Source organism: Callithrix jacchus, chromosome 16, assembly GCF_049354715.1.
Source record: "Callithrix jacchus isolate 240 chromosome 16, calJac240_pri, whole genome shotgun sequence".
Lineage (NCBI taxonomy): Eukaryota > Metazoa > Chordata > Mammalia > Primates > Cebidae > Callithrix > Callithrix jacchus.
Window position 1 is genome coordinate 78,175,030 of NC_133517.1, and position 22,150 is coordinate 78,197,179.

General features: G+C 42.9%; 1 protein-coding gene across 2 annotated transcripts in view; it reads right to left on the reverse strand.

Moving 5' to 3' along the window:
* Positions 1-20,843, reverse strand: part of MAL2 (mal, T cell differentiation protein 2) — a 29,960-nt gene extending 9,117 nt beyond the window's left edge. For both annotated transcript variants that reach the window (XM_002759269.6, XM_035276574.3), the window contains exons 1-2: positions 20,608-20,843; positions 6,993-7,163 (exon numbers count right to left, since the gene is read on the reverse strand). In XM_002759269.6, the coding sequence (XP_002759315.1) occupies positions 6,993-7,163; positions 20,608-20,739 (303 nt within the window). In that variant the 5' untranslated portion in view covers positions 20,740-20,843. The remainder of the gene's footprint in view (positions 1-6,992; positions 7,164-20,607) is intronic.
* Positions 20,844-22,150: the final 1,307 nt, after the last annotated feature.

Here is a 22,150-nt window from a genome sequence, read left to right on the forward strand (position 1 = left end):
CTCTCCCAGAGCTTGAGCCACCAGCTATATACAAGGATTTACAGAGTGCCCAATTCACAGGCATTCCAATCTCTGACCAAGGAAACCACTTCTCAGCAAAGCAGAAGTGGAAACGGGTGCCCGCCCATGGGCTTGATCACATACTGTAGCACCTAGAAGCTGCCCATGTATGGGCTGGATCACATACTGTACCACCTAGAAGTTGCCCACCCATGGTTGGATCACATACTGTACCACCTAGAAGCTGCCCACCCATGGGCTGGATCACATACTGTACCACCTAGAAGTTGCCCGCCCATGGGCTGGATCACATACTGTACCGCCTAGAAGTTGCCCACAGATGGACTGGATCACATACTGTACCACCTAGAAGTTGCCCACCCATGGGCTGGATCACATACTGTACCACCAAGAAGCTGCCCACCGATGGGCTGGATCACATACTGTACCACCTAGAAGTTGCCCACCCATGGTTGGATCACATACTGTACCACCTAGAAGCTGCCCGCCCATGGGCTGGATCACATACTGTACCACCTAGAAGTTGCCCACAGATGGGCTGGATCACATACTGTACCACCTAGAAGTTGCCCACCCATGGTTGGATCACATACTGTACCACCTAGAAGCTGCCCGCCCATGGGCTGGATCACATACTGTACCACCTAGAAGCTGCCCGCCCATGGGCTGGATCACATACTGTACCACCTAGAAGTTGCCCACAGATGGGCTGGATCACATACTGTACCACCTAGAAGTTGCCCGCCCATGGGCTGGATCACATACTGTACCACCTAGAAGCTGCCCACCCATGGGCTGGATCACATACCGTACCACCTAGAAGTTGCCCACTGATGGGCTGGATCACATACTGTACCACCTAGAAGTTGCCCACCCATGGGCTGGATCACATACTGTACCACCTAGAAGCTGCCCACCCATGGGCTGGATCACATACCGTACCACCTAGAAGTTGCCCACTGATGGGCTGGATCACATACTGTACCACCTAGAAGTTGCCCACCCATGGGCTGGATCACATACTGTACCACCTAGAAGTTGCCCACCCATGGGCTGGATCACATACTGTACCACCTAGAAGTTGCCCACCCATGGGCTGGATCTCATACTGTACCACCTAGCAGTTGCTGGCCTGGCCTGATAGCACAGAGGAATGTCTGGATGAAGATTGGAGCATAGTCTGTGAGGATGGGAGCCATCCTTTAGGATGCAGTCAATATACTGAAGAAGAGTTCCTTACATGTTATTGTGTCCCCATTGGAAGAATGGAAACTTCGGGGTGAAAGCAAGAGTTTCTCCACTTGTCATCACTTATAATAACCTGCTGAAATTCTTTATGATTTCTGTCCCTACAACTCTAGGCTGTTCCTGGTTGGGGTCCCTGTCCCCAAAGGGGTATTATTCATAGAGGATACAGCAATGGTCCCACTGAGCTACAAGCTATGGCTACTCCTTGGCCATTTTGGACTCTTCTGTCCAGGGACACAAAGGCAGGAAGAGGAGTTACCATTTGACAAAGGTAGCTGCCCCTAATCATCAAGAGAAAACAGAGCTGCTGGAAGTCAGGACGGCAGTAAGGAGCACGTGTTGCCGCAGTGTATGTGCCACTGCAGGGTGAGGGGAATTATATGTGGAACTCAGGTGACCTCCTTGAGGGCTTCTTGGAAGCCCTCTGTGCCTACTGTGATTAAAAACAAGTGTAGCAATGCTGGCCTGAAGCAGATGTGGTTACCAGGGGCTCTTACTCTCTCAGGAATGAAAGTTTGGATTCACCACCCGGAAACCACTGAGACCAGCAGACAGAAAAGCTGAGAAGAGGAGTGTAAAACAGTCAGTGGAAGATGAAGAAGGTAAGTACCAGTTGGCCGTGAGACCAACTCTAGTGAAAGGAGCTGTCATGTATCCCTCTAACCTCTCTAATTCTTTCCTCAGGAAGAAAGGTATGCTGGAACCCCAGAGGAGCAACTCCCCAGAGGCATATGGAGAAATGGATCTACATTATGAAAGGAGAGACTGAGGCTGGGCACCGTGGCTCACACCTGCACTTTGGGAGGCTGAGGTGGACAGATCATGAGGTCAAGAGATCGAGACCATCCTGGTCAACATGGTGGACCCCCCCATCTCTACTAAAAATACAAAAACTATCCAGGCATGGTGGAGCATGCCTATAGTCCCAGCTACTTGGAAGCCTGAGGCAGAAGAATTGCTTGAACCCAGGAGGCAGAGGTTGCAGTGAGCCAAGGTCGCACCACTGCACTCCAGTGTGGCAACAGAGCAAGACTCTGTCTCAAAAAAATAAAAAATTAAAAAGAAACTTTGGGCTGGGCGCTGTGGCTCATGCCTATAATCCCAGCATTTTGGGAGACCAAGGTGGATGGATCATGAGAGGAGTTCAAAACCAGCCTGGCCAACATAGTGAAACCTGTCTTTACTAAAAACAGAAAAAATTAGCCAGGTGTGGTGGTGTGCACCTGTAATTCCAGCTACTTGGGAGGCTGAGGCAAGAGAATCATGTGAACCGGGGAGGCAGAGGTTGCAGTATGCTGAGATCGCGCCACTGCACTCCAGTCCAGCCCAGGCGACAGTGCAAGACTCTGTATCAAAAAAAAAAAAAAAAAAAAAAAAAAAGCTGGGCACAGTGGCTCACACCTGTAATCCCAGCACTGTGGGAAGCCAAGGTGGTGGATCACCTGAGGTCATGAGTTTGAGATCAGCCTGACCAACATTGGAGAAACCCCATCTCTACTAAAAATATAAAAAACTAGCTGGATGTGGTGGTACATGCCTGTAATCCCAGCTACTCTGGAGGCCATGGCAGGAGAATCACTTAAACCTGGGTGGCAGAGGTTGCTGTGGACCGAGGCCATGCCATTGCACTCCTGCCTGGGCAGCAAGAGCAAAACTCCAACTCAAAAAAAAGAAAATAACCTGTTGCATCTAGTTGTGCACTGCACACATTTTCCATCAAGAAAGAAATTGATATTGAGCTGTGAGGAGTGCAGGTAGCTGATGGCCTCCAGCCTCAGTGGATTTGGGATCTGCTACAATGGGTGAGCCAAGGCCACATTCTTCTAGGATATCCCCACAACCCCACTACTGACAGACAGCACAGTGGAGATACTAGCGCTTGGCCACTTGTGCCCAACACAAAACTCTTGAAGGATTGGCCATGCTCTGAAGCTTTATACTGATGTGGTCAAGCATTTGTGGAGTATATCAATCTGGGTTTTCTTCCTTATCTTCCTTTATTTTCTTTTACAAGTGTTATCTCCCCTTTCCCTCAAACAGTAACAACAACAAAATGCACAAAAAGCCCAAACCAAAACTCTTGTACTTCTAAATCCATCTTAGAGTCTGCTTCGCAGTGGATCTGAGATGACACATACGTTGTTTTCACATGCTAGGCTTTTGCTTTTTGGCTACTAACATAACATTAATTAATGCATTAATTATGTAACAATTTCTTTACTTATGTTGTCTACTACAACAAACTCTTAGAGTGACTACTGGACCTGTTTTTCACAATTGTATTCCCAGGGCCTCATATAGTGCTTACTACTCAGTAAATATTCCCAACTTCTGGAGAGCTCTACCCATATTTGTATTTGGCCATCCTGAATGTATCATTCTAATTTGTGTAAGAAGTTCTTCCACAAGGCTCACTCATGACATTTGACAGCTCACATCATTTCTGCTAAGCCAGTGGTTCTCAAATGTTAGCCTGCATCAGAACCACCTGGAGAGCTTGTTTAAACAGACAGCTGAGTCCTACTCCCAGAGTTTCTGACTTAGCAGCTCAGAGTGGAACCTGAGAATGTCCATTTCTGACATGTCTCCAGATGCTGCTGCTCGTCTGGCCAGGACCACCATTTGTGAACCTCTGCCCTAGGCCCCTGGCCTCCACTTATTAACAGACGAACCCAGCCTCTTTCTTAGTCACCTTCATGTGCTCTTGCTCTTCCACCAACCTTCTCGATGCTCACACACACCCCAGAGCACTACCCACTTGTGTTCCCATTTTCCTTGGGCAACCTCAGCCTCAAGCATAGCTTGGTTTTTGTTTATTTTTTCTCCACAAGTGACTATATCCCACATTCTTGTCTTAAGCCCATGCATTGCTTTTCAGTTCAGGGTCAAACTTCCATCTACTAGTTAAAAAAAAGCTGCATTGTATATAGGGGGATGCTAATTTACATTAACAGCAAGAAAAAAAGGAAGACACCCATTTTGAATCTTAGTTTTCTCATTTGTAAAAATGAGAAGAATAGAGGACATGTAGGATATTAAGCAGTGGATGGAGCTGAAGCCTGTTATTCTAAGTAACTCACTTATTTGAAAACCAAATACTGTATGGTCTCAGTTGTAAGTGGGAGCTAAGCTATGGCACTGTAGGGTGAGGAGAGGGGAGGGAGGGGTTAAAAAAAAACAAACTACATATTGGGTACAATGTATACTACTACTCAGGGGACTGGTACACTAACATCTCAGATTTCACCACTATGCAATTCATCCATGTAATACAGAATCACTTATACCCTACAAGCTCTTGAAATAAAAAAAATTAAAAACTGAAAATATATTAAGTGATGTCCATAACAGGCAAATGACCAAATGTGTGCCAGTTATTCTATGGGGGAATAAAGGGAAACGTGTAGCTGCATAGGACTTTTAAATAGCTCTATTTTTTAAAAAACATCTCTTTCCTTAGTACCTTTCCTATACAAAGGAGAGTATAAATTTATATCTTCTGTTTAAAGTTCAACAAAAATGGTATTTTTTCCTCTCCACCCACACACAAATACAGAAAAACTATTTCAAAACCAAAACCTCATTATTTGCCTGGAATACAATGAGGCAAGTATTTAGCACTTTATATCTGTTTTTAGATATTATATTTTACTTCACTATACTCAAAGCTAGAAAGCTCAGGAAAAACTACTGAAGCCATCAATCATGACTGTAAATTTAATTTCTTAAAAACTAGAAGAAATAGTAAACTCAATATCCTACAACAAATATATCTAAAAAATAAGTTCTTTATCAAAATGCATTCTTGCTTCCTTCAAGCATGGCACAAAGTGGTAATAAACTATTATCAAAGGGGGAAACTATTATTTTTGAGCCAACAGTTCCAGAATGCAGCAATTAAAAATTGTTACCAACTTGTGACAATTCCATTATATACATGGCTAAAAAGTTTTCCTGGGAGAGAGTGTATAAAATATGTTACCAAACTATCAAAAGCAAGCCATGCAATTAAAAAAATGACTAAATAACAATCCCCATCAAGCTAACATTGACTTTCTTCACAGAATTAGAAAAAAATAAAAACCACCTTACACTTCATATGGAACCACAAAAGAGCGAGCATAGCTAAGAAAATCCTAAGCCAAAAAAAAAAAAAAAAAAAAGCTGGGGGCATCGACTACCTGACTTCAAACAAACTATACTACAAGGCTACAGTAGTCAAGACAGCATGGTACTGATACCAAAACAGAGATATAGATCAATGGAACAGAACAGAGGCCTCAGAAATAATGCCACAAATCTATAACCATCCGATCTTTGACAAACGTGACAAAAACAAAGGGAAAAGGATTCCCTATTTAATAAATGGTGTTGGAAAAACTGGCTAGCCCTATATAGAAAACTGAAACTGGACCCCTTCCTTATACCTTATACAAAAATTAACTCAAGATGGATTAAAGATTTAAACATAAAACCTAACACCATAAAAACCCTAGAAGAAAACCTAGGCAATACCATTCAGGGTGTAGGCATGGGCAAGGACTTCACGACTAAAACACCAAAAGCGATGGCAACAAAAGCCTAAATAGACAAATGGGTATAATTAAACTAAAGCGCTTCTGCACAGCAAAAGAAACTATCATTAGAGTGAACTGGCAACCAACAGAATGGGGAAAAAATTTTGCAATCTATTCATCTGACAAAAGGCTAACATCCAGAATCTACAAAGAACTTTAAACAGATTTACAAGAGAAAAACAATCCCATAAAAAGTGGGTGAAGAATATGAAAAGACACTTCTCAAAAGAGGACATTTAGGCTGCCAACAAACATAAAAAAAGATCATCATCACTGGTCATTAGAGAAACGCAAATCAAAATCACACTGAGATACCATTTCATGACAGTTAGAATGGCGATCATTAAAAAATCAGAAGACAACAGATGCTGGAGAGGATGCGGAGAAATAGGAACACTTCTACACTGTTAGTGGGAGTGTAAATTAGTTCAACCATTGTGGAAGACAGTGTGGTGATTCCTCAGAGATCTAGAACTGGAAATACCATTTGATCTAGCAATCCCATTACTAGGTATACACCCAAAAGATATAAGTCATTCTATTATAAAGACACCTGCCCACACCTGTTTATTGCAGCAGGGTTCACAATAGCAAAGAGTTGGAACCAACCCAAATGCCCATCAGAGATAGACTGGATAAAGAAAATGTGGCACATATACAGGGAAAGGACCATCATACACTGGGGTCTGTTGGGGGGTGGAGGAGATGGGTAGGGGGTTTGGGGAGGGCTAGAAGGCTGTGGGGGGATTGGGGAGGAATAGCATTAGGAGAAATACCTAATGTAGGCGACAGGGTGATGGATGCAGCAAACTACCATGGCACATGTATATCTATATAACAAACCTTCATTTTCTGCATATGTACCTCATAACTTAAAGTATAACAAATTTTTAAAAATTGTAATGCCATTCATTTGCTGTATGAAATGAAACAGTTTTTAAGAGTCATCTAAGCTATAGGAGTAACAATTATTTCTGTTTGTGTACAGAAACATCTCTGTGTGTAACACAGAGATTTCACAAACTGGGGCCCTGTTGTCCATTGAGGACATTAGAGGCAACAGACAGAACTAGGACTCTGGCTTTTCAGAACAGAATGGGATGTAGGTTTCTTCATCTTCTTGCAACAGACTTAAAAAGCCCTTACCAGAAAGTTCCAGTTGGCATCAATTTGGGTCACCATGCCAGAGAGGAACATGCCGAGAAAGAGGAGCGAAAAGAAAAATGCCGTCACGGACACAAACATGACCCATCCTTGTAGCAGAGGTAGAGGAACATTGGAGGAGGCCACCAAAATCCAGACGAGACCCCCGAACAGCTGAAAGAAAAAAAGCAGAGGGTAATTGCTTTGCTTAAAAGATATCTTTGATGCAACATAATTAAACATGCTTGTGTTACCCTCAGTGATGCTTTTATTTTCTTCCCCAGACCCCTGCACATATTGCAGCAACCCCACCCTTTCTATTTTCTCCTTATTATGCAAGATGCCTTCTATTTTTAGATGCGAGACCAATCCTCCTACTTGGAGGACTGATCTGACTCCACAACTGTATCTTCAGGTTGGACTCTCTTCTTTAACCCATGTACAAGCCCAGCATTCCCTCATCATTGAAAAATACCTTCCTTTGGGACTCCATGTTTGGGTACCCTTCCATGAACACTCTCGTGGAAGCCATCTTTCTCTTTCCTGGATTTCCACTCTAGGGTCCCCTTCCACAGTCTCTCGTGGAAGCCTGTCTTCCCCTCCTAAACTCCATTTGTCTCTATTCCCTTCCACTCAGTGTGGAAGCTGCTTTCCTATGCTGGATTCCATCTTTCTGGATTGTCTCACTTGGTGTGAGAGTTAGCTATTTCTTTCTCTCTCCTCCTGTTTCTCTCTCTCTAAATAAGTAAATCACTTTCTACAAAAAAAAAAAAGAAAAGAAAAATACCTTCCTTTAACTTCATTAATCTCTGATTACCACCCTTTTAGTGAAGGTATTTTTTCAGTCAGCCATTTTAACAAATTCACCTGTGCTTGGTTTCTACTTCCTCTCCTTGACCTGGTCTTCACATCACTATAAACCAGCTTTTGCCCGCACTTCTTCTTAGGGAGTTTGTTAATACAAATGATTAGAATAATAATTACAGCTGTTGTATACGGTGGTAAACAAAAAAACTACCATCATTTACTGAGTATCTATTACGTGCTGGACACTGGAATAAGTACTTCACATATCTGTGGATCTAATAATAAATACCTACTACATCTCAAGCATTATGCCAGGTGCTGGGAATCAAGTGGTAAACAGGTTACTCTTGGTTTTTGTCACTACCGAACTCACAGTCTATTAGAGGAAAAAGACAAGCACGTGATTATAAAGCTGCTTCATAAATGTGACAATTGGGCAAATACTGGGCACTGCAGGTCCACACAGCAAGGGCTCTAAATCCGTATTTGAAAAGAAAGTAAATACTTCCTAGAAGCAACAATCCAAAGCACAGTGCTATGGCATAAAGCAGAGAGGAAAGCGGGTTCCAGGGTGGGAGCTGAGAGGAGCCCGGCACAGATGAAGAACAAAGCCCAGCAAGACAGGAGGGGCATGCGCGGGTGGGGATTGGTGAAAACGGCACTGGAGACTGGGCAAGGAGGTGCCAAAGCTGAGGACAAGGAACTGCACTTCATCTAAGGGTGACTGCAAAGCCAGCATCATCTTGAGCAGAAACTAGCAGGGTCAAGATTTGCCTTTAGAAATTTCTCTCTGGCTAGAATGTGAGAATGAACTGGGGAGGAAAGGGTGGATGGCAGGGGAGCCACACAGGAGGCTGTCATACCAACAGAGTATAAGAATCAGAACACTGAGGACAGAGAGAAAGGATTAGATTAGAGAAACATTTAAAAGTAGACATAATAATTGGTAAGTGATCAGATGTGGGACACAACAGAAAAAGAACAGATTAGGAAAATACCCAGATTTCTGGCATGAGTCACTAGGCTTGAGAGAACACCGGAGAATACCGCAGGAGAAACGGGGTGAAGATAGAGTTTTATGCATTTGTCACCATTGGTCTCCTCCATACTATGCATTCTTTGCATGGTATTCCAAGCCATTTGTGATCTGACATGTCTTTTTCATCCATGTCTCTTGCTACTATGCCCTCACATTTTGTATTACAGGGAGAAAAAAATCCACAGTTCCACGACAAAGATCTTTCACGTCAAAGTAGCCTGTTACTTGTTGGCTGTGAATGCCATTCCCTCCCTATGTGTACTTGAGATACTCCCACTCATATCTAATCATGAACACATCATTTACAACATTTTTTCCTGAGATCCACCCTTAGCTCAGTTATGCCTCCCTCCTCTGGGCAACCTCCCTGTTAGGGCTTTGTTACATCAATGAGATACACTGTAATTAAATCCCTTTGGCTCTCGATCGCTACCAGGCCTTCTTGGGAACATACTGCTTTATATGTCTCTGCACATATAAAGCATTTATTAATCTACACAGTAATCCTTTCCTAACCATCAGTCAGGTACTAGGCTAGATTTGGCAGCACAAAACCTTAGGCCTGCACACCCGCCCTGAAAACACCTCAAGGAAGTGAGAATCTCTCTCTCTCTCTCTCTCTCTCTCTCACACACACACACACCCACCCAGAGAGACAGTGAGGTAGAGCAAGCTCCCAATTATTTGCTTAGTGAACAAACGAATGCTCATGAGAACAGCTGGAGCTCCAAATAGTAAAAATACTCATCTGTACATTGCATTTAAGTGTCTAGATATCCAGTTTACTTCACAAGTCTCTGAATATTAAAAACAAGTTTTAATTCAGGCTTCAAGAAAAGGCCCAATCATATAATTTGTTACTACTTTGAAGAAACATTTCTGAAAGCCTAAATGATCACTTGAGCAAAGATAATCAAATCACCAGTCTAAAAAGTGTGTAGTTGTGGTGTATACCTGAAGTCCTAATGTCAAATAAAAGATTAACAATTGATCCAGAAAGTGTTATGAAATAAATCTAATGAATGTCAGTGCAGATTAAAAGTTTAATCACCACCTTATCAATGTCTGTAGAAGGAACAAACTTGTTCCTAAAAAAGATTATCCACTTTTATATATTATCAAATAAATACCTGACGGTGATAAGAATGTCTTTCGTAGATCAATCTTTCCTTTTTCCCCACTTTCTTCTTGTAGCATTTTCTTACTCTCCCACAAAGAATAACCTACAAAACTTTAGTTTAAGAAGCATACCTCATTATTAAATAGCTCTTGTGGGTTATTTCCTGAGAACTTATGTGCAAATATAAAGGATAACAAAAAGCAATTGTCTGCTGTTTATTAGGGGCAGGCAGAGCCAAATACATAAACATAATGAGTTAGGGATTATGAAACATTCACACCTCTAAAGAGGAGGCTATGTGATCTTTTGGAATTAAACACAGCATTGACTAAACCCAGACTGGATCTCAAACAGGCCAGCCCCAAACCTACTGCTAGGCACTGTAGAAGAACACTCAAGAAAAAAACAAAAAAGGCAAGGTTCCATCTCCAGGAGCTTGAAATAAGGAAGAAAGAGACACCATTAAATGGATTCAGGAGCAGATTGTGGGGGGTGCTATAAAAAGAGCTCAACACAGTGTGCGCTGAGAGGCTGGGAGAGGGGAGAAAAAAATACAACGGGAAGAATGTGGAAAGGTAGGCAGGGGAGGCAGGCTTCAAAGGAAGCTTTCGAGACAGACCAAGGCTTTGACAGCAGAGGCTGTATTGTAAAACAGTATAGATGAACTGTTCTTAATGTACTCAGAATTACAGCTCTTCAAACAGGTCAAAGGCTTGGAAAGGAAACTAAGTGCCACATGAGCGGGGGTCAGATTCACCTCCTGATTTGTGGGGTGTTGCTGCATGGAAAGGGGAGAAGGAAGAAGTGTATGAACACCCCCTCTCTCTCACCCACATACATACATATGATACATCCCTAGGTCTGAGATTCTGTGAAATCTAGGCTCGCTTTGCAAGAGAGAGGACGGGGGAAAGAATATAATGGAGCCGACTTTGGAGAGCCACGTTTCTCATTTTGAGACCGTCATACTGGTGTACAGGTCACTCTGGCCTTAACTCAGTTATTCCCTACTTTGTGATTTCCTTTTGACAAAAGCTCTTTTCTTCTTGAGCTTCCCAACTTGGATCCAACGAAAAAACTGAACTTAAAAAACTGAGATTACCGATGCTCAGACTATTCACTTCATCTAATTCTGGGCATTAGTGAGCTTAGAGTATTTGCAAAAACAGTTTAATTATCAGCATTCCTGTTTAGTAGTGATGACACTGGAGGCGGCCACATTTTTGGAGGTAAAAAGCAGAGCACAAACATGGTTAAATCTGACAGAGAACAGATGATAAATGCCGTAGCAACTGCAGAGTACACACTGTGAAGAAAGGTATTCAGAACAATCATATGTTTCGCCCACGTTGTTCTCATCATCTTGGATCTGAATCCACATTCTGACCCCTTCCCTATCACTACCTTCCACTGCTTTCTAGTGTTTTTAAAAGTCCAATAATTATATATAAAACAGCCAAATGCTCCTCAATTTGAAATTTAAGAAACTAAGTCAGTGCTTATGACTTCAAACCTCAAGCTCTAACAAAAAGACTACCTCTGCTTCCAGACGCTACAAAGGTAAAAACCTCCCAGAAGTAGGTATCAGTCTTCCCCTGAGACTCGGTGACCTCCTATCTTCTTAACCCATCTTTAGGTGTACTGGGTACACACCAGAAGTCCTCAAATATATTCCGAGTTGCAGGTATTAAATTGCTACACATTCCTAAAACAACTGATCTTCTTTGTGGTTTAACATAGGTTTGTTATGTTCACTTGGTCTCCGCAGACCAGAAAGGTATGACTTGGCTGAATCCCACGCATAAGAAAACCACAGAAGTATTTATCTGCAAATCACACTAAACTGAACCCTCAGAGTTGGTGTTAAAACATGTTTTCACTAGAAACCGTGGAATGGGAAAAATACATCGTCCCATGGGAAAACATGCTCTTGGGCAAGCAGCAACCCTTGCAATTCTGAGTGCACGGATTACAGGCGCCTTAACAAATCTCCTATTTGGATGGTCTTATGTTCCCAAAGGAAACCTTTTGTAAATGCCCTTTTTCTTTTCAAATGTCACTTCTTTCCTAATTACCTGCTTTTAAACATGCCCTCTGACAGCTAACAATTTTTTCAATTTGACACCTCCATCTTAGTATACCCACAAAGTAAACAGGCTAATTTCTACTGTGACCTATTTTCAGTTAATGTTTGGAATGAGAACTGTAAAAGGTAAGTGAATCTGAAAGTATAGAAGACTGGCTAAACTACCCATAAGGAAAAACATTATTTAGAACTTTCCGTATTAAGTTACCTCCTTCTAATCCTCCTGCTATCTATATATTGGACATTGCATTATTCTACTGCAGTGAGAATGAACAACCAGCAAGCATAGAGGAAAGGTGAAAAAAAAAAAAGGTGTCTCCCAGCCTGGTTTGTAGAGTTAGAGTAAGAGGTTGAAGCTAATGGTGATAGCAGAAATATTACTTAATATTTACTGAGCTCTTATAAGCATTGTTATAAGCGTTTTATTTGTGCCAATTTAATCCTCACAAACCTTGAGACAATATTATTATTCCTATTTTGTAGATAAGTTAATTGAAGTACAAATCCATTAATAACTTGTCCCTAGTTATATAGTTAATAAGTTGAACATGGCAATTGGCTTCCAGAACATATGATTTTAACATTATGCTATTCTGCCCCTCTCACGGTTTAGTGTTCATTCTAAAGCAGGTTTCTACCCATTTTCCACATGATTCCCTAAAATCATATAAAATTGGGTAGATAAGTGCATGCATTTTTCTGAGGACACGGTCCACACCTTTCATCAAAATCACCTGTAACCCCTTGTGTTTTAATGGATGTTTACTTATGGGGTGCTGCACATGAAACATCATGGTTACAGATGGGTGTAGTATGTTTAGGAATTTATCAGCTAGAAAACAAGATTACCTACATTAGCTCCATTTTATGTACAACTTGCATTTTGAAATATTTCTTTAAACTGGAAACATACTTCAACCAACAGATATAATGACTGGTAGATATATTTACAAGGCAGCCCACACAAGTGTAGATTCATTCACAATGCAACTGTAGTTCAGTGGTACCACTGCTAGGCATACTGCTGCCCCCCTTCCCAAGCTCACCATCTCCCCTGTAATGCTTCTTTTCCTACAGCCCTCTCTCTTTGCACTCCAGCCTCTGCCCTTCAACCCGAGAATAGAGAATTGATCACATTTGCCCATGCTTCTGTCTATGCTGCCAGTAAAAATTCTGCTGAATAACTAACCCAGTACCACGTTTTCCAGAAAGACTTCCCTGACCAGATGCCATCCCTTGGTGCTTCCACGGTTACTGGTGCATGTATTCTCCACAGCAATTACAAGTGGATTAAAATCACGGGTCCACATGCCTATTTCACTCACTAGACTGTGACGTCAGAATTGGTGACATTGCCTTTAACATCTCTGTATGCTCGGAACCTAGGATGGTGCTTTCTACACAAGGTCCTCAGTCCATCCTTCTTGAAATGAATGGAAACCAACTGGGTGTGTAATGAATGGAATCCAACCAGCATGTGTAATGAATGGTTCCAGGAGAGAATGTTCTAGAAGTGCAGCTTGGGATGCTAGGAACACATTGCTGTCTGGAACCCAGCTCACTCCCTGGTTCATGCTGGATGTCCAAACATAGGCATGAAAACTAGTGAATCGAATGGGCATGGTGGCTCACGCCTGTAATCCCAGCATTTTGGGAGGCCGAGGCAGGTGGATCATGAGGTCAGGAGTTCAAGATCAGCCTGGCCAGATGGTGAAACCCCGTATCTACTAAAAATACAAAATTTAGCCTGGTGTGGTGGCGGGTGCCTGTAATTCCAGCTACTCAGGAGGCTGCAGAGAATTCCTTGAAACTGAGAGGAGGAGGTTGCAGTTAGCTGAGATCGCGCCATTGCGCCGCAGCCTGGGTGACAGAGTAAGACTCTGTCTCAAAAAAAAAAAAAAAAAGCAAAGAAAAGAAAATGAGTGAAGCAAGAACATGTACTTCTCAATTCTCAAGCTATTACTGGCAACACCCACCACTTATTATCAGATCTCAGGAGGCTGAGATGAAAAGTTATGGGAAAGTTTGTACCTCTTGCCAGTTGAGTTCATGACACCCAATTTAAATATTTTTTTTTGGGCTCCGTAGTTGCCCACATGACCTATTCCTACTATTATTGCTCCTGGAACTTTTGACCTGGGTAAGTCTTGTGCCTTCTCCCAGTGCCTCCTGCTCCCCTCATCAGTCCCCATCTGTCCTGCAACCATGCTGACTTCCGCCCAAACTGCTTCTGGACTGCCCTGGTATAGGCCTGCATTAGAGATGCAAGACAGCAAGGTGTGTGTGTGTGTTTTTTTAATTTTAATTAGGAAAAGGAAAACAAACAATTCTTGGATGTAATGAGAAATGACATACATACAAGGCTAATGACCAAAATATATTGATACTCATTGCAAAAGAACTTCTACTTTTCATCTTTACATTGGAAAGCTTTAAAAATAAGTTTGAGAGTGCTACAGAGAGTTCTACTTTCTTCCTCCCCATCTGACCTAAACCTCCAATTCAGCTGTTTAAATAGCTGACACTGACCCTAAAATGGAAAGCTCATATTACAGAGGAGAAATGTGTCCTGGTTCTTTTTATTGTTGTTTATAATAATTCCCCTGGATTTGGAAAATTCTCTTTTCACATTTGTAAGTAACTATCACTTTTAGGTTAAAATTGTTCCTGCATGCACTGACATTGGAGAGACCCATATAAATCATGTTCTCCTTACTTTCTTTTTTCCTTCCTCCTTCTCATAGCTATTATACAAAAGTTCAGATTGTCATATATGTTGTCTATGAAAGGACATGGCCCTCTCATATGAAATAGGACACTTAGGAAATTCAGGTCAAAGGGTAGAAACCTGGAGAAGAATTATGGCAGTTTACATGTTGGGCAAGATTTAAGAAAGCATCTACTTCCAACCTGCCTTTCTCCCCTCCAGCCAGTGTCTCCAGACTATTTTCACACACTGCTCAGTTTGTACTATAGAACAAACAAGTAGCATTTGTTGAGTACTGCACGTACATGAAACTCAGTCATTTCCATTCAGCCATATCATTGCAAATGTCCACAGCTCCTACCACCACATACAATATTTCTATCAGGCTCTACCAAACAAATCTCTTCTCCATGACTTTTTCCTTTGGGGCTCAAGGTGAATTTTTACAGCTACTTGGTTTAAAGTATTCTGTATTTCAGTTCTTCATAGTTTTTTTTAAAGGACTGCCAGTGGGGGCAAATGATTGTTGATAGTAATCTCTGGTGGGGCCACTGGTTTATTTTCTCTTAGAAACTTCAAAGGTTATGTATTTATTTATTGCAACCTCTGCAGTGAGCTAAGTTTCATTAACATTGATTTTTCTGGCATAATTTCTCTGAGTGACATCATATATTTAAGTTTAGCCTAGATATCATTTTGGGGCAAGTCAAACTTTACATACTTAGTTGACTTCTTAAACCTCAAATTTCTGCCTGATTTCCCAGGTTCAAGCAATTCTCCTACCACAGCCTCCCAGATAGCTGGGATTACAGGCATGCACCACCATGCTTGGCTAATTTTGTATTTTTAGTAGAGATGGGGGTTTCACCATGTTGGTCAGGCTGGTCTTGAACTCCTGACCTCAGGTGATCCACCTGGCTTGGCCTCCCAAAGTGCTGGGATTACAGGCATGAACCACTGTGCCTGGCCTAAAGGTTATTTTAATGTGGATGAAGATTTTTAATCCAGAGGCAAAAGAAAAAAAATACTTAAAATTTTAAAACCCATTTAGGAGACAACTATGTCCATGGATAGCTCTCTTGTACACTGCAAATAAACAGTGTCCCTTCACAGTCAAAATTTATTTTCTGGGCAATAAAAGAAAACTCTATACATCAGAACATATACATGTTATCTAGTCCAAAGTCAAAGCTTTCAGTTGAAAATAACTTGAAGTCCCTTCCATAGATTTATCTGGATGACTCCATCTGTCCCTCCCACAGCCCCTCCCTCACAATCATCCTTTTATTAACATTTATTTTTCTGGCATAATTCCTCTGAGTTACATCTTATATTTAAGTTTAATCTAGGTATCATTTTGGGGCAAGTCAAACTTTACATGCTTAGTTGACTTCTGAAACCTCAAACCTCTCTCTCTTCTTTGCTATCCTTCTTCCCTTGGTCCTATTTCAGGTTCTTTTCATCTCTTATATAAACAATTGCAATAGGCGCCCTAACTGCTCCCCCTGCCCTCGATCTCTTTCTTTTACAACCAAACTTTATCACTCAAAAGTTTCTAAGTCACAAGTTGGATCAAGTTTATCCTTGTCCTTCAGCAGCTTCCCATCACAGATAATAAATCCAACGCCCTGGCCTAGCATTTCTCAGCAAACCAGAACCTGATCTGCCCACCAAAATCTCACAACTGACAGAACCTTCTTGTCATTGTCCTTGTCTCCATGTTTGCACGTGTCCTTTTTTCTACCTGAAATTCTCTTTCCCATTTTCTAATAAACTATGGCTCATCATTGAAGGCCAACCTCAAATGTCCCCACTTATTAAAGCTGCTTGTTCTGGCCTCTTCAGAAGTCAGAGGTACTCTACCCTGCTTTTCCACAATACTTCTTATAAAGCTATATTAGCACTTCATACACAGCACTGTAATTTTTTCATGACTTTATATTCTACCAAACAGTAATTTCTTTTAGGGGCAGGAGCTATGTTAGTTGCTCCATTTTCAGGGCATAAAAGAAGGCTTCATGCATAGTATGTTTTTAATTACATGCTGAGTAAATGAAAATTATGGTGTCACCCAAAACACTGCCATTGGAAGCATGTAAATTAGAGTCCCAGAGAATCTCTCACAAAGATAAATGTGAATAAATAACTTGGCAAATATAAGTAGTTTCTTAAAAACTGAAATTGTAAAATACAACACAGTGAATTCAATGATGATCTGTGTTCTTTTTTGCAATTAATACTATTAAAATTCATTTTTTCTTGTGCATTTTACAAGATAAGCCCATTGAGAAAAGGGGCCCTAAATATCTTGTTCAGCCCAATAGTGCAGATGCTTCAATGTCATTTTTTAAAGTAGACAGACCCACCCGGAAAATGTTTTAGCTGCAGTTTACTTCCCATTCTTAATTACTTCTTCCCTGAATGATAGTTACTTTTGTGCATATTGTCTCAACTAGGTTATAGGTCTTTCTGGTGAGGAAGAGTTTAAACATCTTTGTTCTCAGAGGAGTGCCTTGCACATAGTAGGTATATTCAGTAAATGCCCAATGAGTGATTTTTAGAAAATATTCACTCAGAAAACTGAGATTTTGAAAATGAGAATCTACAAGGTAATGTCTTCCATCCTAAACTAAAAAGCTTGCTTTGCAATACTAACTTAGTATTAAACTGTGACAAGTATGCATTGGTAAATATTGCTAAGGCCAAAATCAAGGGGCTGACAATTAGGTATCCAGGAGTGGAACACACCTATCTTAAAACAAAACATCACTCCTAAGAAGCGAGTGCTTCTTATTCTCCACCTAAGAAGCCAGTGCTATAATGCTTTACCTGGTGCTGGGAGACTGGCACTATTTATATATTTTGTAGTATCTCCCCAACAAATGACTTACATCTGAGAGACTGTGAATATAGTACATTAAGGGGGATTGGGAATGCATTCCTTGAGCCAAGTTAAATGGTTATTGTGAGAACCAAACTCCAAGAAGGTGGTGTGAGTAGGGTAGTCAACTCCTGATAGCCCAGTCATCCCTTGTCAGGTACAATGTTCACATGCTAAGTTTCAGAAGGCAATGGGACAGAAATGAAGAACTCTTAAAGACAAATGAATTTGAATAGAAGGTCAAAATTAAAATGGAGTTTGAGGATATCCAGAAACGCTGGCAGAGGTTAAAATAATGGGTCCTCAGCATAGAGATCACTTAGCATTTAGGACTGTGCTTGAGAAATATGCACATTTAATTTACAGGTTGAGGAATTTTCGAGGAGGAGCATAGGAGATGGAAAATTTTAAAAGAATCAGAGGGAAATTGAGACATCTAGGAGCTAAGGTATTTCGAAAGTGCTAACGGAGCTCCTATCTGCACATCCACTCAAGATGGGTATTCTAAATATAGGAGAAATAAGGCAGCTTTGAGCTCTGCTCTCTTAAAGCATGTAAACCCATTTCTCTAAACAGTCCTAAGGGATGAGAGCTGAGGAGCTAGTTTGACTCTAGTGTGGTCTCCTTTTTCTCTAAGGTCACCAGTTTCATTGGAACATTTCGGTCATTTTTCAATGGGGTGGGGGAGATTTATATTCAAATAAAGGAGGTAAAGGGGGCCTAAAATGTAAACTTATTGAGTTCGCCATAAAAAGAGAAAAGCAAACTGATAAGCTTTTGAAAGAGATGATGTTCTACCTGGCCAAGAGTGTGAGGCATGTTTCAGGAGCTAAGAGACCAGAGGAATTGAGATAAAAGGAATAGATTGGACAGTGCTGTGAGTCTGGGATTCCTCCTAGGTTGGGGAGTGGTGGAAGTTTTAGCAGTAGAGAGAATTCACATCTCTGAGAGCAGAGCTGTCTTCTCTACAGTGCTTCCCTGCTGTATATTACAGTCTGAATATTAGAATCTCCAGGGAAGCTTTAAAAAATAACTAGTGAACTCTGGCACTCCCCCGGAGATTCTTATTTAATTAGTCTGGGCTGGCAACAGTACTTTAAAAAGCTGTCCAAGTTATTAAGTACAGCAAGAATTGAGAACTAACCACTGAGCTAGATTTTAAGATATAACGGGGTAGGGGGAGGGGAAAATTGAGTAAGTCACTTTCTACTCTTTTTCCTCTGAATTAGGCCTTGTTTTCTAAAAGTCTGACATGACTACAGGTTCTTGAGATGGTATTTGATGAGATGGCATATGGATAAGCCTTCTTTGCATATACATATGTATATATTTACATACATGTATCTTTACATATAAATTTGAATAAACAGAAAAATATAACCAGAATATCAAATTTGAAATTTCATATTATTGCTTAAGAAGAGGCTAAAGTATTGAAGCCTAGAAGGTATTTCAATGAACTGTCTGTAAATTCTAGGACAGGTGGAATGAAGATATGGCAAAACTTCTCCAAGAGGTAGGCAAAAAACTTTTGCCTCTCAAAGAGGTAGGCAAAGCTTGTGGAACACGGAATGAAGTAGCCAAGAACCTAAGAAATCATTCCTTGCAGATCTTCCTGTTCTAAACGTGTCTCCCTCCCACAGCAAGGCAGCCAGCCCAATGCCATCCTCTCTCTGCTCTTCCCACATGGATGCTTGCACCTCATCCCAAGCACTTCAGTTGCTTCTGAACCAGGCTCAAACTCAAATCAGCCTCGCAGTCAGGATCCCATTACTTATGTCATTGCCTGCAACTCACTCACATGTCCTCTTTCAGATTCCAATCTGGGCTAAACTTAACTTAGGATGGTTTGGCTGCCTTAGCGTAATAGAACAGTGCTCATAAGGTGTTCCAGCTCCACAAGCAGAAAAGCGAAACCAAAGCGACCCAAATCCAGGTTATGCAAACTCAAAAGGCGAGGGTGAGGGGAGAGATGAAAATCCTAACCCCAGCAAACAACACCAGCCTGCCAGAAAGGCACTAACTCGCTAACATTTCTCTTTTTATTTGCCATTCTCAGGGCGTGATGCAACCTCAGGTTGCCCAATTTATATTTGCACATTTTCTCCTTGTCTACAAGGAGCTTCAAAAGTTTCCAACTCCATAAGATTCCATTTAAAAAGTTCAAGTGCCACCTAAAAAGGCTGCACGACAGGCAGGTGACCCCACCTTTACTTGGGCCCAAGGAAGTGTGCTGAAAAGGTTTGGAGTTGCATAGAGGACAAGTGAGTGAGTTGGTACAAAGGCAGGCAGAGAAGAATGCGACAGCCACGTTTCCACCTTTCCCCCACCATTCTTGCGCCGACTGGATTCGAAACTGCCAAGTGCATGGCACATATCTCACCTTTCTGTTTGCCTTGCCTTCTGCCCAGCTCCTCTTTCCAATCCAAAGGGCACTAATGATGGCAAGGGTGAGTGGGGAAAAAGCATGCTCAAGTCCTCAGCCCTCCTCCTCTTCCTGTTGCCTCCGCCCCCACTTTCCACGGCGTGGCAGCCTCCAGGTCACCCAGTCACAGGCTACACCTTTGCACCACCCAACAAAATGGCAGGTTAGCAACAGGCAAGGCCGAAAGCCAGGAGCTTACTCCGGCCAAGCCCGGCCCCTGGCCGTGTCCTGGGTTTCTAAAGGCGCCTCCGAGCCCCAACACCTTTCTCCTTTCCACATTCCCAAGTGCTCAGCCCTGCTGGGCCGCCTGCTCGCTCTCCCCAGGCCATTTCCGTCGCCCGCGGGGGAGCAGGTGCCCGCGTTAACAGGTGCCAGACGGGAGGGCCCGGGCGGCGGCTCAGGGCACCGAGGAGACCCCAGGAGGGGGCGCAGGAAAAGGCCACGTCGAAAAGAAGCAGCCGGTGCGGGCGCAGAGGAAGACAGCCCGGGGGACAAGGATTCCGCCTTCTGTCCTCGCTTCCCGCGAGACCCTCTCCCCGGCGCCCCCACTTACAATCTCCAGGCAGACGAAGGCGCCCGAGTAGGTCCGCAGGATGTCGGGGCCGGCGGGTAGGGTGACCCGGGGCGCCGGGAAGGACACGGCGGGGTTCGGGGGCGGCGGGACTGACGCTCCGCCGGCCGACATGCTGCCGCTGCCGCTACTGCGTCTCCGCGCGCCGCCGCCGCCGCCCGCCTCCGCCTCCCCGGCTCCCGCCGCCGCTGCCGCTCGGCTCCGCGGGGTCCAGGCGCGCCGCGCGGGAGGAGGCGTGGCCGTGGGGGTCCTCGGGCCCTGCCCCGTCACGTGGGCCCAGGTGAGCGCGGCTCCGCCCGGGCGCTCGAGCGGCTCGCGATCACGTGCACAGGTGCGGCCACCGTCAGGTGCGGTCCTCCCAGCCCCGTGGTCCTCGCCTCTTGCTCCGCGGGCCAGCGCCAGCGCTGCCCCGGCGTCTCCATGCGCGGCCCCACACCCCTGATCGCTATTTTTACTTTCGAGTCCTCTCCTTAGTCTGCACCTGTGCTCTCCACCTGTCTGTTCCCCAACTCTCACAGCGCGCCCTCGCCCACTGTGCTCAGTTTGACAGATACGCAGGTCTTGGGGCTGTGACTCACAAGGTAAAATCGAGGTCACCAATCACACGTAAAAAGCGGGGTGCATGTATTTTAAATGGGACTCGAGTGGGATCTTTTTAAACGCCACTCGGGCAGCGTCGCGCGTGGGAGTCGGATGAGTCAGCTGCAGCAGCCGCTGGCCCGGGGTCCCCGCAGGTCAGTGGCTGCTTTGTGCACCTGCGGTGTTCTCGTCAGTGAAACGCGGATGTGAAATCCTCTGGTAGATGCTCCGATTAGATCAGATAACATGAAAAGAGTTTAGCGCTCAGTAAGCTCCTTAAATACTAGCTGATATGATAATAGTTCTTTTCCTTACACAGGCATGTGTAACTGCCCAGTGGACACACGATGTTCCATGGGTTATATATTTTTTTTACATAAAACTTTTAATTATTAATTTCACTGGTATAAAATAACTTGCTTATTGCCTTTTAAATGCTTAAGGGATTTTTTTTAAGGGATTCTATGTATGGTTCAAATTCCCTACTCTAGTTTATCACATGTATCTCCATTTTATCTTTGGTTTTAACGTTAACATTTTGCAAGTGCAATAGAGGAATACGCTTAATTTTCTCAAAGATTCTACTCAAGATGAGCAAATCTACAAGCAAATCAGCACACACAGGTAGACCAGGTTGGAAAAAAACATTAGCTAATGTCATCAGACATTCTCTAAGTTGAATCCTGACCTTGCCTGTCAGGTTTAGTCTTTGAGGAACTATATTTAGCACTATACTCTGGTCAGCAGATTCTGGTTACTCTACTTCTCTATTATTTTAATAGGTGAAACTCATAGGTGTGGTGGTGGCATCTGGGTAAAAACCACAAAACAGGGTGTGGGTGAAACCTTTTGTATATCCCTCCTCTCTCCACCTGTTAGTCACCACTTTCTGGTATTTAATGTGTGGTGTTTATTTAATAGGATATTTTAAGTGTTCTGCATTGAT